The 13,881-nt window shown below is 37.9% G+C and overlaps 1 protein-coding gene across 13 annotated transcripts in view; it reads left to right on the top strand.

Annotated features, from left to right (window-relative positions):
- The window catches only part of KIDINS220 (kinase D interacting substrate 220), a 118,672-nt gene that overhangs the window by 35,966 nt on the left and 68,825 nt on the right, over positions 1-13,881 (top strand). For all 13 annotated transcript variants that reach the window (XM_030800749.1, XM_030800747.1, XM_030800748.1 and 10 more), the window contains exons 8-14: positions 456-653; positions 3,079-3,177; positions 5,274-5,372; positions 6,717-6,815; positions 9,600-9,777; positions 12,271-12,435; positions 13,434-13,613. In XM_030800749.1, coding sequence (XP_030656609.1) covers positions 456-653; positions 3,079-3,177; positions 5,274-5,372; positions 6,717-6,815; positions 9,600-9,777; positions 12,271-12,435; positions 13,434-13,613 — 1,018 coding nt within the window. The remainder of the gene's footprint in view (positions 1-455; positions 654-3,078; positions 3,178-5,273; positions 5,373-6,716; positions 6,816-9,599; positions 9,778-12,270; positions 12,436-13,433; positions 13,614-13,881) is intronic.

The raw sequence follows: 13,881 nt of genomic DNA, 5'->3' as shown, positions 1-13,881 counted from the left end.
TTTTCTTGAAATAGCTCATGGCTATTAATTCATTGTTTACTTTAGTGTTTTTTATGGGTTTTATTATAAAGAATTCTTGAAGTCTGATTCACCTGACTTTGGATTATTTAATTTAGAATGTGTTTAGTCACCCTGTCAACTATTTTATCCTTCATTACATTAGCGAGTTAGTTTATTATAAATGAGTCCAATTTCAGATTATCATTGAAATAACTGAACTTCATAATAGCTCTAATGACTGAAGATCATTAAGGTATTTTCAAAAACAAAAGATACCTCCTAGCCATTTTTGGTATGTTTCTTGCTATTTATTTTGGCATTTTATTATTGGAAATGACAATAATAAGCCACCTATTTGAAAACATTAGTTTTATGATTATGGTATAAATAATGTATTTTATATAATACATTAATTTCTTGGGCTTGTGTTTTGTTTTTGTTGTTGTTGTTTTTAGAATTCAATGACTGCACTTATTGTGGCAGTGAAAGGAGGTTACACACAGTCAGTAAAAGAAATTTTGAAGAGGAATCCAAATGTAAACTTAACAGATAAAGATGGAAATACAGCTTTGATGATTGCATCAAAGGAGGGACATACGGAGATTGTGCAGGATCTGCTCGATGCTGGAACATACGTGAACATACCTGACAGGGTAGGTCACCTGTTTCACATTTGTCTCCTAGTGGCGAAGTGGATGAAAGATGACCTTAGTGTCTTACTACCTTTCAAGATTCTCATGCATGACATAAACTTGTTTTAAGATAAGTTTATTTCTGCCTTTAAAACGAGTAAGTTAAAAACTGTTCAATCGTTCTGAAAAATGTATTTTTAAATTTTTGTCAAATAATGTTGTTATTGAAAATGTCACATATACTATTAGTCTGTAACTGACCTTGATGTGTCCCTGTAGGTGTGCTTTCTTGTGCCCAAACTTCTCTGAGCTCACACTTACTGATCCACCTCTACCCGAACTCTCCACTTGAATGTCTAATTGGCCTCTTAAACTTACAGCAAAACAGATGCCTTGCTTTTTTCACCCCAAACCTGCTTTTCCCTCATTCTCCATCTCAGCAAGTGGTACCACCATTCACCCTCTTGTTGAAGCCCCAAATCCTGTGCATTAGCCTTGATTTCTCTCTTTTCCTCGTTTGACCTCCAGCAGGCTCTGTTGACTTTACTCCAAAACAAATCCTTTATCTGTCCACCTGTCTTCATTCCGCTGTCACCTCCTAGCTGAAGCCACTGTCTCTGGTGGTGCTACTGTTAAAGCAGTAGCTTTGCAACTGGGTTCTCCACTCTGATCTTGGAGTGATCTTTAAAACAATAAATCTCGTGTGTACTTCTTTGTTTAAAGCCATCCAAGACTTCCTGTCACACTGAGGATGAATGTTATCTTTTTAGTTTATAGACATGACATGACATTGTCTTTGCCTAACCTCTCTCGCCACTTTGTACCCCTCTTCTGCCAGTTTTCATAGCCTGCAGCCGTGTTTGCTTCTTTCCCTTTCTTGAATGCACTGAGCTTGTTCCTGCTGTGGGGCCTTTGCAGCAGCTGTGCTCTTAGTCTGGAATGCTGATCTTGACTCCTTCTTGTCATTCCCACCTCAGCTTCAATGTTACCTCCTTGGAAAGATCTTCAACTACTCAATCCAAAGTAGCTACCTGATCACTTTTTTTGAGACAAGGTCTTATTCTGTTACCCAGGCTGGAGTGAGTGCAGTGGTGTGATCACAGCTCACTGTGGCCTCAACTTCCTAGACTCAAGCGATCCTCCTTGCCTCAGCCTCTCAAGTAGCTGGGACTACAGGTGCATGCCACCATGCCTGGCTAATTCTTGTTTTGTTTTGAGAGACAGGGTCTCACTATGTTGACCAGGCTGGTCTCTAACTCCTGGCCTCAAGTGATTCTCCTGCCTTGGCCTCTCAAAGTGGTGAGATTACAGGCATAAGCCATCATGCCCAGCCTACCTGGTAGTCACTTTCTAGAACATTACCTTATTTGAATAGTGTTTGTGTGATTTTTTGTTTATTGTATGTTGTCTTCTCTGCCAGGCTGTAAATTCTTCCAGAGGTAGAACCCTGTCTGTCTTGTTTCCTAGTACCTAGAATGGTGGATGGCACATTTAGAAGTTTACTAGTCTGCACCCATGTTAATGCTAATATTCCCAACTAAAATTTGTCTGCCTTGGGTTTATTTCTGCTATAAATGTGGTAAAGACACTACATCATGGTGCTGAACTTAATAACCCTTAAGGACCTGCATCCTGATTTATTTCATAGTACTTTTGAGGTCCACTCAGGATTGAATTGAGCTGCAGCTTGTGGGCTCATTCAACACAAAAGACTACAACTGATTTTTAAGTTAGCAGTAAATAATAAAATATTTATGCCCATTTCCAAAATAGCTGTTTCTAGTATTTTAAGTATAGGAAGATATAACTAAAAATGATTGTTGCTTGGTGAATATAGTTTCAGGGGAGAGCGATGTCCTCATGAGGTTGTGAACGTAGTCTTATGCTGGGAATGAGTCAGTCTTAATGCACTACTGGCCTGTAACTGCCAAATCCACTAGGTTTTCATGGATGCTGCTTGGGGAACTTTCTCCCTTAATTAAATGTGGCTGTAGATTCACTGATAGTTTTAGCTTTATAGCTCTGTTTTTTAAGAATTCATGGCTTTCGTCATATAGCATTATTCCAAGAGATTTTTACTATATGATTTTAAAATGTTCATTTGGTTCATTGACAGCCACGACGTCATTGTATTTAATTTACATTTGTAATAGGCGGTTACCTTCAAAGAGAATAGATTATTGTTCTGGGTAACTGGTCTTTCTAAACTTTGTTTAGGAATTTCAGAGTCCTCATTTCGGGGCATAAAGTCCTCTGTCCCTTACTCTGATGTCTGTTAATATCAGATATTCATATTAGTTAAGTAACATTTTTCTCTTATTTAGAGATAGACTTTTTCCAAGAAATTTTTAGAAAAAAATATGAAAACATGATTAACTGTAACTTCAAAAGAGTGCTTGTTTGTTATCAATTCACCTTGTTTTTGCTTTTTTTTCTGTCTTCTTAGAGTGGGGATACTGTGTTGATTGGCGCTGTCAGAGGTGGTCATGTTGAAATTGTTCGAGCGCTTCTCCAAAAATATGCTGATATAGACATTAGAGGACAGGTATGTGTGATTACAGTGCAGTTGCTATCTTAGAGTATAATTGGATGTAAATGTTGACTGATCATAATGTTATTCTTCCCATTTTCCTATGGAGATAAACTTGTAAACCCTAGTACATTTAACAGGCATGTGTTATTACTAAGTTTCACTGCCATTATTGTAAAATTTCTATATTAATGTCGAGTTAAATGTAGATAGAGGTAAACCAAAAAAGCTCATGTTTTTAGAATATACTGTCCTTACTAATGTGTATATATAGATTCAATCCTCAAAACTAATGAGTAGTTAGTGATGCTGAGAGAGTCAGTGGCACTTTGAATATCTGGTACTTGTTTATTTTCTTTAATGTTTTCACTCTGTTTTGTCTTCTTCCTCCATCTGCTGTTCTTCTACTGTTGTTGTTTTATTTTCTTCTCCTTTTTCCCCACTGTGCCTGCCTTTCCTAGGACCACTTGGTAGTGCCTGTGGACATTGCTTAAGGCAATCATAGTTCATAGAACCACAGAGGTTATTAATTTTAGATAAAAGCCTTGCCCACAGTTGTGAATTTATCAAATACTTCAAGAGCTTTAGACTTTAGAAAAAGTTCTTGGCGTCTCATTTTGTTGTTGGACAGTCTACGTTTCTGCTCAGTTTTTTCTTGTATTTGGCCAAAATCTCTTGTATCCAAATCCATTTTTGAATCAAACTATAACTATTATGCCAAATGTTATGGAGGAATTAACATGGGCCCCTTGTCTTTAAGACACATATATTTTAATTTGGAAGATTTTAGTTTGTTTATTTTTATGCTTTTAACATAAAAAGTGAAGCCGCAAGATGGCATATGATTGATTGCCTAGCAAAAGGTTCAAGTATGAGTCTTGAGGTGGGGGAAGAAGGCCTTAAGGTCTGGGGCTTTTGGAAGAAGGTAGAACTCAAGCCAAGTTTGAGGATGAGTTGGATTTAGATAGGTGAAGAGCCTGGCAGAGTGGCTGATGCCTGTAATCCCAGCACTTTGGGAGGCTGAGGTGGGAAGATCTCTTGAGCCCAGGAGTTTGAGGTTATAGTGAGCTGTGACCGTGCCACTGCACTCCAGCCTGGGGGACAGAGTAAGACCTTGTCTCTCAAAAAAAAAAAAAAAAGAAAAGGAAAGCTGGGCGTTTCAGGCAAGGGGAGTTGTAATAGGATGAGAAAATTAGAAAGTGAAAGACTGCATTTCATAGCTAGTGAATGAATCATTGGCACTGGGCAGTGGGGTGGTAGGCATGGTGGTGGGGATGGTCGGGAGAGGTGGAGAAATGAAATGGGAAGGGGGATAGGGCCTGAGAAGTTTGAGTTGGGCAGCTAGTGTACATTTTTTAGAAGAGAAACTCTGTTGGGGAAATTGTGGTATTAGGAACTTAATGTGGCTGCTGCAAAATGTCATTCATTATCTCCTAGGTTAAAATAACATTGCCACTAAAAGATGGGTTCTAGGTCACCTACTTGGACTTTTACCTAACTACCTTGCATCTGTGAGTCCTCTTCTGTGTTTGAATTCGTTTTTTTTGTTGTTCCCTAGCTCTACTTTCAAGGTCTATGTGGATTGACTTTTGGTTTTGAGCTAGATAAGATTTTAAAGATCTGATCAAGGCAGTATAGGGGTATGGGATGGATGGAAATTAAGAAAGCTAAAAATGATAATGCTTAATATTTGTGAAGTACATTTTCGTGTATTATCTTTTGAAAAATTGGGCAATACTTAACAGCATGTTACAGATGAAAATCCAGGGGTCAGAATAGTCAAGTGACATGTCCGAGTTTACAGAGTTCAGGTATTGATGACTCCTAACCCAGTGTGTGTTCCTGAAATCTGATTACATTACACAAGTGTAGTTTACTTGATTAACTCTGTGGGATTGCAACTTTTTAGGTTAAGTAATAGGAAGTTTTCCTAGGCTTCTTTCACAAAGAATTTCTCAAAAGTAACTCCAAGATAGCATAAGGATTAATAGTATTTCCTACCATGCTGCCTTTTGGAATGCTTTCTGACAGAAATGTTGTTTTGTATTTACAAGTAGCAGTTTTAAATATTGTATCTCACATGAAGTGATTATGTTTTTTTAATTATCTAGGACAATAAAACTGCTTTGTATTGGGCTGTTGAGAAAGGAAATGCAACAATGGTGAGAGATATCTTACAGTGCAATCCTGACACTGAAATATGCACAAAGGTATAAATGGCATTTCTATTCTGTTAGCAGCACCTCATGCTGAATGTTAGTACTGCTCATTTTATTTCAGTTGTCTTTGTTTGATGTTAGAGTTACAATGATTTTACTGGTAATATTCTCTATCAAATTGAGGAGTAACTTTGTATCCTTTCAGGATTTGTGTATTCATAGCAAAATACAGTGTGTTATTTGTTACTTCAATTAAATACTTCTCAGAAAGTGCAATATCAGCTATTCATAAATTGTTATTATTTGGACAGCTCATTTCTCCCAAATTCATTTATGCCACTGTTATCTGGGATGCAGAACACATTCCTTTGTGGGGAGATTGCGTGTGCTCAGGAGTTCCAGGCCAGCCTGGGCAATATAGTGAGACCCTGTCTCTTTAAATGAATACATAAATAACCATCGTGACTGGTGGTTGGTTCCCCAGACTAGCTACTTTCAACCATTTTACTCAAATCGTGTAAAAAATACAAAACTATCTAATACTGTGGTCTCATATTTAGCTTATGTGTAATCGTTTTCTATGGGGAAAATATATTTGGAATTCTGGGTTGATATGGCAGGAATTCTTAATTAATAAAGCAAAATTATAGAGTCACCCATAAGACAATCCTGTGTCATCTGCTGTAGATCAGGACCAGCCAATTTCTAAATCAGTGATGGTACTTCCAGTACCCCAGGGTAAAAATTTCTGAGATACCTTCTGGTTTGCAGGTGGCTCCTTAATCCTCTTTCTTCTTTTTCTTTTGGACCTTGGTGTCAGCCAGGGTGACTACCTGTGGCTTCTGACCAGATTTTTGTCTAACTCAGTGCTGAATTGTGGTCTCTTCTTGTTTCCCTTCCTTCGGTTTTGAAAGCAATCATGAACTCTTTTGAGGTTTTCTGAAGGCATACTGCTTGTTTCAAATGGTTTCACTGAGAACTGAAGCGATGTTGGTATACATTTCTGAAAAACTCTGGACACTGGCTTACCTGGATGTTGACAGGCTGGGCTGTGGGTTGGTTGGTGGGGAGAATGGGAGGTAGCCTCTGGAGGGGAGCTGCCCCAGGTCAGTGGTAGAACCTGGGGAAGGGCAGAAGCAGCCGCTGCTGCCAGCTATAGCTTACGAGCAGGTGGGGCAGGTCCCACACCTGGCTACGTGATTTATAGTCACTTTGATACAAATGAGTGGTTGTAAAGGAAAAGCATTTTTTTGTTGTTAGCTTTTATGTTTTCTTGAGAGGGTTTTAAATATAGGCTGTTACCAGAGTCAGATAGTTCTTGACACGTGCATTTGTATGACATAAACACAGGAGTCAAGCTATTAATCTGGCAAGTGTTCTTATTTGTGCCCACAGGATGGTGAAACACCGCTTATAAAGGCTACCAAGATGAGAAACATTGAAGTGGTGGAGCTGCTGCTAGATAAAGGCGCTAAAGTGTCTGCTGTTGATAAGGTAAAACATCTGTGCGGAGAGAGCACTGTATGGAAAGCTGTTGGTAGACTGACCTCTATATGGAGTGGATTTAATGGGGATCTGATTTTAGGTTGTGTGGGGAGAGATGACTTGCTGGGGATGTCTGTGTGGGATCCAAATCCCACACAGTAGCACGCTGAGGAGTGGGTGGGCTCAGTGTGCTATTAACGCAGCTGCTTCTGATTTTCCTTCTATGGCTCACAGCAGCTGTGGGGCACTGCCATTGACTACCACATCAGAAGGAGGCTCTGCCTTCGTCGGAGTAGGGCTTGCCGCAGATAAACGAGGAAAGAATGCACAGGGGCTGGAGGAGGCCGACGCTCAGAGCAGACGGCATTAATGTTCACTGACAGGAGACAATGTGTTTGTTCTGCCGCGTGTCCTTGCTATAATCCTTTTAGAGAAATTTTTATATTTTCTATAATAAGTTTAGCTTTAAGTGGCTTAATACTTCATATAGATCTGATTTTTCATTTTAGTTTCTTTTTATTTTAAATAAGCTTATTTCTTTCTGTACTTTAAATTGGTTTTCCCCCAGAATAGAAGTGAACTGATTGATGTATGAAGTAAAAAATAATATTGTAAATTTTCTCCTCTGATGAATGATATGATTTGGGCTTTACTAATTAATAATAGATTGAAGTTTATTTTTCTATTAGTTATAAGGCAGTTAAACAAAAACAGGGAGTCAAGAGTCAGTGTGTTTGTGTTTCATTTTGCCGTGTTACAACATTATTTTAAAACATAAAAGCACCTCCCCCCGTCATTACCATGTTAACATAATGTCATATCAAAGAAAGGAAACTTTAATATTAAAAAGTAGAAGACATAAAGTCAAAGAAGAGTTTTCAAAATGGAATATATGTAGCTTTCTAGAAAACTTCTTATAATGCCTGTTTTTCTCAATCTGCCATTGACTCATCTGACACTGGTCCCCCAATTTGTGATATAGAACCACCAGACTATATCCTTCAAGGTTCCGTATAGCCTTGTTAATTATATAATATGCTATCTTAAGTAACTGCTTTATACTCATTAATAAGTTTCCTGAAGGCCTCTGCCTTGGTATTCTTTTGTGTGTTGCTGTGCCCAGAGTCAGCACATGATACTTGTTGATGAATACACATGATAGTTGAAACAGTTATTCATTCATGAAGACATTCTTACTGAGGATGGGTAAAGTGCTATCCTGCTAGAATTTGGGATACAAACTTATAAAAGTCTTGAACCTGGATCTTCATAGAGAGTTTCATAAAAAAATTTTAAAAGTGACGATTAATGTTATTTTTACCTTGCCCATCACTGCTCTCTGATTATTTTCAGCCTGTCAGCAAAGTATGCTAATATCCTCCCTGCATTTATGGAAATTTTGTATCTGGCAGAAATGCTGCTGCTGCTGCTGTTGTGTCTTCTCATAGGTTTGGAGATGAGAATTGGAATTGAGATGGGAAAATAAGATGAAATTGGGTTTGGATATGTTTAGTTTGAGGGCTGATAAGACATTCAGGAGTCTGTGGCCATTAGACATTGGGAAATCTAGTACTGGAATCTGGGCAAGAAATCAAGGCTGGTAATGGAAACTTGGCAATTAGTTACTAGGATAGAGAGTTGCATGGGAGCAACTAAGATGATCAGTGTGAAGAAAGATGAAAGCTGAAGTCAAAATGGACTTCTCTTATGCTGTGTGTCATATTGCAGTTTTTAAATTGTGCATGTTTATCCAGTCTCTTCCTATTACGACATAAGCTACTTAAGGTCAGCAACTATTTTGTCTTTCATCTTTATATCCTCCAAAGTACCAAGCACAGAGCCTTAGATATAGTGAGCCTGGTGCATAGTTATGCTACCATATTTTTTAGGACATGGGAGGAGAGTCTAGAAGATGAAAAGTTCAAGATAAGGTCGTGCCTTGGAAGCCACAGGAAGAATGTGTAGGTCATTTCCATTTAGTGTCCTGGAGATCAGTGTGGATGAGAACTGAGAATTTAATTTGTCAAGGTGTTTGTGAAGTAATCAATAGGAGAGCACTTTGCAGCCCGAAGAGGACTTCTGAAATTTACATGTTAGCTTTCATTAGTGTTGGATATGAACACTGATGTGATTGGAGATGCTAATAAGGAGAGAAGGTGGGTTGATAGGGAAAAGTGAAAGGTGAGGAGAGTGGAAAGGTGAGGAGAATGGAAGAGGTGAGGAGAGAGTCGGAGGAGGATAGCTGTACATAGAGGACTCAGGTGAAGAATATAGAGCGATGAGATTTAAGGGTTCACTGTGGCAAATGGTTGACGAAGGTCATTGGAGCTGACAAGATCACTTGAGTTAGATGGCTATCAGCATGGATTGTAAAGCTTTCTAGACAAGTGAGGAAAGCTGTGAAATAGAATTTAAGTTAGTTGAGGAAGGTAGTTGACATCCTTGGACAAGAAATATTTGGATGATGGAGGGATACTCATGAAGTGGACCCATGGGCTAGGTGGAGCCAGGGAGAAAGCCTGTTGCTTCTCCTCTTTCACTGAGCGAAGGAAAGGGGAAAAGAATGACCTTCATTCTAGAGGGCTGTGGGAGAAATAGTATCTGAGCAAAACTGGATGAGGGGCTACAGAAGGATATTATGGGGAAGATAGAGATAAAAATTCATATTATATATGTGCTTTATATGAAAAATGAAAAAAGTTCAGATTTTATTTTACAGAAACATGAAAATTGTTACTGTCTGCATACTATATATAAAGATAAGAAAGTTCGTTTCCTACTATTATTTTACAGAAAGGAGATACTCCCTTGCATATTGCTATTCGTGGAAGGAGCCGGAAACTGGCAGAACTGCTTTTAAGAAATCCCAAAGATGGGCGATTACTTTATAGGCCCAACAAAGCAGGCGAGACTCCTTATAATATTGACTGTAGCCATCAGAAGAGTATTTTAACTCAAATATTTGGAGCCAGTAAGTATTGAGTTTTGCTCCTAACTGAGCTTTTAAATAATCAATGTTCCATTAAAGAATATGGAAAATAAGGCCAGGCATGGTGGCTCATGCCTGTAATCCCAGCACTTGAGGAGGCCGAGGTGGGAGGATTGCTTGAGCCCAAGAATTTGAGACAAGCCTGGGCAGTATAGTGAGACCTCATCTCCACAAAAAAATTAAAAAATTAGCTGAGCGAGGTGGTGTGCTTGTAGTCCTAGCTTCTTGGGAGGCTGAGGTGGGAGGATCTCTTGAGCCAGGGAGATGGAGATTGCAGTGAGCCAAGATCACACCACTGCACTGGGTCTCACTCTGTTGCCCAGGCTGGAGTACAGTGATGCAATCATAGCTCACTGCAACCTCAAATTCCTGGGCTCAAGCGATGCTCCCACCTCAGCCTCCTGAGTACTTGGAACTAAGGCCCATGCTACCACACCTAGCTGAATTTTTTTTTTTTTTTTTTTTTTTTTAAACAGAGACGAGGTCTTGCCATGTTCTCTAGTCTGGGGCCAAGTGATCTTCCCACCTTGGCCTCCCAAAGTGCTGGGATTACAGACATGAGCCACTGTGCCTGGCCATGATTCTATTTTTTTGTGACTTTTTGTATTTTAAAATATTTTTTCTTATTATAATAGTAATGTGCACTAATTACATTTCAAGAATGAAAACATGAATATAGCAGAAAGTGAAAATTTCCCATTACCCCCATCTCCCAACTTGTAATTGTTTAAATGACCCTCCAGGCTTTTCTTTATGCTTATAAAAATGTTACATACTATGTATATAGTTTTAAAAAATAACAATTGAGTTATACTATGTTACAGAAGCTTAGAGTGTCATATTTTAATTACTGCATAATTTTTCATACATTGAGTTCTCTATTGGTGAATACTTAGTTTGTTTTGCTAACAACTAGTGCTGCAGTGAACACCTTTGTACATATATCCATTGACTCTTATTTTTAGGATTTTTAAAATTTCTTTTGAAAATATTATTAGAGATTCAGGGGGTACAATTAGGATTATTTTCTTAGGGTAAATTCCCAGAAGTAGAATTGCCAAGTCAATGGATGCCCATAGTTTTGATAGACTTTCCAAAATGGTTGTAAACATTTCTTCTCCCTCTGGCAGTGTAAGATACCACAATTCCCCACAAACTTGCTAGCACTGGGTATTTCCAGCCTCTTACTCTTTGCTAATCAGATAAATAAGAAAAAAAAAACTCATTTCAATTTGTGTTTTAAAATTATTAGTGAAATTGAGGTCTTGTAATATATTCATAGGCTACTGCTTCTCAGCCTTTTGGCTTAGATAATGTGTAATATGTTCATAGGCTATTTGTATTCTTGCCAGTTTCCTTTTTGTATCCTTTGCCCACTTTTTAGTTTTTAATATTTTTAAAAAATTGACGTAAGAGTCTTTCTGTGTTATGGATATTGATCCTGGATCTATCCTATGTGCTGCATTCCTCTCCCCCAGCATACTCTTGGCCTTACTATTACATTGAGAAAGAAAGGTCTTTTTAAACAAAGATCTTTAAAGTTTCTCCTATATTTCCTTCTAGTACTTCTATGCTTTTACTTTTTTCTACTTAATTTTTTAATGTTTCAGAAAATTTTGTTAAGGCTATGAGGTATATAGCATTTTAAGTTAATTTTTTTCATGAATGATTAAACTTTCCCAACACCACTTACTAATTCATCCTTTCCTGCCTTATTTGAAATGCCACTTATGTTAATATCCTATATGAGTTCCAGAATGTTCAAATTATTGTTTTATATTTTTATGCTTCTCCAGTGACAATTACCCTTAAGTAGTCTTTAATTTTTTTTTTGTATTCTTAAACACACTCTTCTTTCCTTTCAATTCAAACAAAATTCTCATGGATTTTAATTAGAACTGCCTTAAAGTGATAGAATAATTTGGGAGAATTGCTGAACCTTTCTGCCTGGAATCATAGAATGTTTCTTTTTCTATTACTATCTATTATGTTCTTCAGTAACATTTTACAACTTTCTTTATATAGGTACTACACATACTAAATTTATTTTATATGCTCATTTGTGTTGATCATATTTTATCGATTCTAAAATGCACACTGTTCCCATAATTTAACATCTCTGAAATTGGAATGTGTCTTGTAAGTGATGGACAAGAAAGTATGATGTCACAATTTGGCAACATTTTGTTCTTCCTTAGTTATACATAAAAATGATGTATCAAAATTAATAAGTATCAAGTTCTATGAAATATGATAGTAATTTAAGAATCTCTGAAACTTTTTTTTTTTATTTTAAATCAGGTAGCCTTCCAAGTCAGAATAGGCTCAGAGACTCCCTGAAACTCTCTCTACCTGGGTATAAACGTTTGAAATAATTTTTTTTCTCTCTAATCAAGGAACAATAAATGAAAATAGTGTTCCTTTCTAATAGTAATGCCACTGTTTGATGTAAGATATGATGTGTTTTAATTACAGGACACTTGTCTCCTACTGAAACAGACGGTGACATGCTTGGATATGATTTATACAGCAGTGCCCTGGCAGACATTCTCAGTGAGCCCACCATGCAGCCGCCCATTTGTGTGGGGTTATATGCGCAGTGGGGAAGTGGGAAATCTTTCTTACTCAAAAAACTAGAAGGTAAAGGTCTTGCTTGTACAAAGTCTGTATATATAAAACAAGGTTTTCTCTGGGATTTTTCTGAAATAAAGAGGAAGACCGCTTTCTGTATAAGCATGTGTGTTATGCGGTTTACTGAGATGAACGCCCCTCTGGTTGGTCCTTCACACTGTCATTTGAGTTCTCTTTCTAAAGCAGATCCAATTGTGTGATAACCCCACATAAAACCCTTGCCGGCAAGTTTTTCGGGCCCTTCACAGACTTGTCAATTTGCGTGGTCCCACCTGCCAGCACCATCTCTGGCATGTGCCCCAGCTTCAGTCACAGAGGACTGTTTGCTCCTGCAAGAACAGACCAGATGTGTTTCCCAGGTTGCTCCCTCTATTAGCAGCTCCTTAGCTGGCCTCACTACCACCCACCCAACATGCATAGCTTTTGCTTGGCAAAAGCTTACTCATTCTTCAAGGATAGGTTTCAGTATTGCCTGTAAAATTTTCCCCAGGTTTTGTACAAAGAATGACTTGCTTGGGGCTCCATTGGGCTCAACATGCACCTTTAAGAACAGTATTCTCAAGTGTGATTGGAGGGAGAAGGGATGAGGAGGATCACAGTGGAATGGTGGTGATATGTAGTTTGAAGATATAGGGTATTGTTTTTATTTTTGCATGTGGAAACAGTATGCATATGCGTAATGTTTGTTGTTTGTGTTAATGCAAACCACAAAAAACAAATGTCAAGAAAATCTTGACAGATGGGAGTATATGAGAAGGGATTTTGTACGTCCTCCATGTGAAGCAGGAGAGGGTGGTGAGTCAGGCCTAGCTGTGGTCCTGGGGGTGAGATGTTCATCTCTGGCAAGAGAACACTGGGTAAAATGGTTAAGTAGCAGTATTCTATCTAGGGACCTACTAAGTGCCCAATAAATGTTTACATTGAAAATGTGAAAACTGCATATTGAGTTAAAAGTTGTATTTCTTAAACAAAACAGGAATAAGGTTTCGTATTAAATTCTCTTTCAGACGAAATGAAAACCTTCGCCGGACAACAGATTGAGCCTCTCTTTCAGTTCTCATGGCTCATAGTGTTTCTTACCCTGCTACTTTGTGGAGGGCTTGGCTTATTGTTTGCCTTCACGGTCCACCCAAATCTTGGAATAGCAGTGTCATTGAGCTTCTTGGCTCTCTTATATATATTCTTTAGTAAGTCTTTGCTTTTTATCTTTTTCAAAAATGGAGAAAACGTTAAGATTCATAGATAAAGAAAAAACATTATCTTTATCTGTCTTTTAAAACCTGTATGTGATTTTCATAATTGGGTGAGAAAATTGATCTTTTTGCTACTCCATAAATTTTCCTAAAGGAACATTGCTCACAACTTGGCTGAAGTAGCTTATAAACTAATGTACTACTTGTTAATCTTGAAGCAAGACCCTATATTATTATACATACTCTTTTTGTTATTTAATGA

This window comes from Nomascus leucogenys, chromosome 19 (assembly GCF_006542625.1).
Source record: "Nomascus leucogenys isolate Asia chromosome 19, Asia_NLE_v1, whole genome shotgun sequence".
Lineage (NCBI taxonomy): Eukaryota > Metazoa > Chordata > Mammalia > Primates > Hylobatidae > Nomascus > Nomascus leucogenys.
Note: the sequence above shows the minus strand (reverse complement) of the source record. Positions and strands in the feature narration are given on the sequence as shown.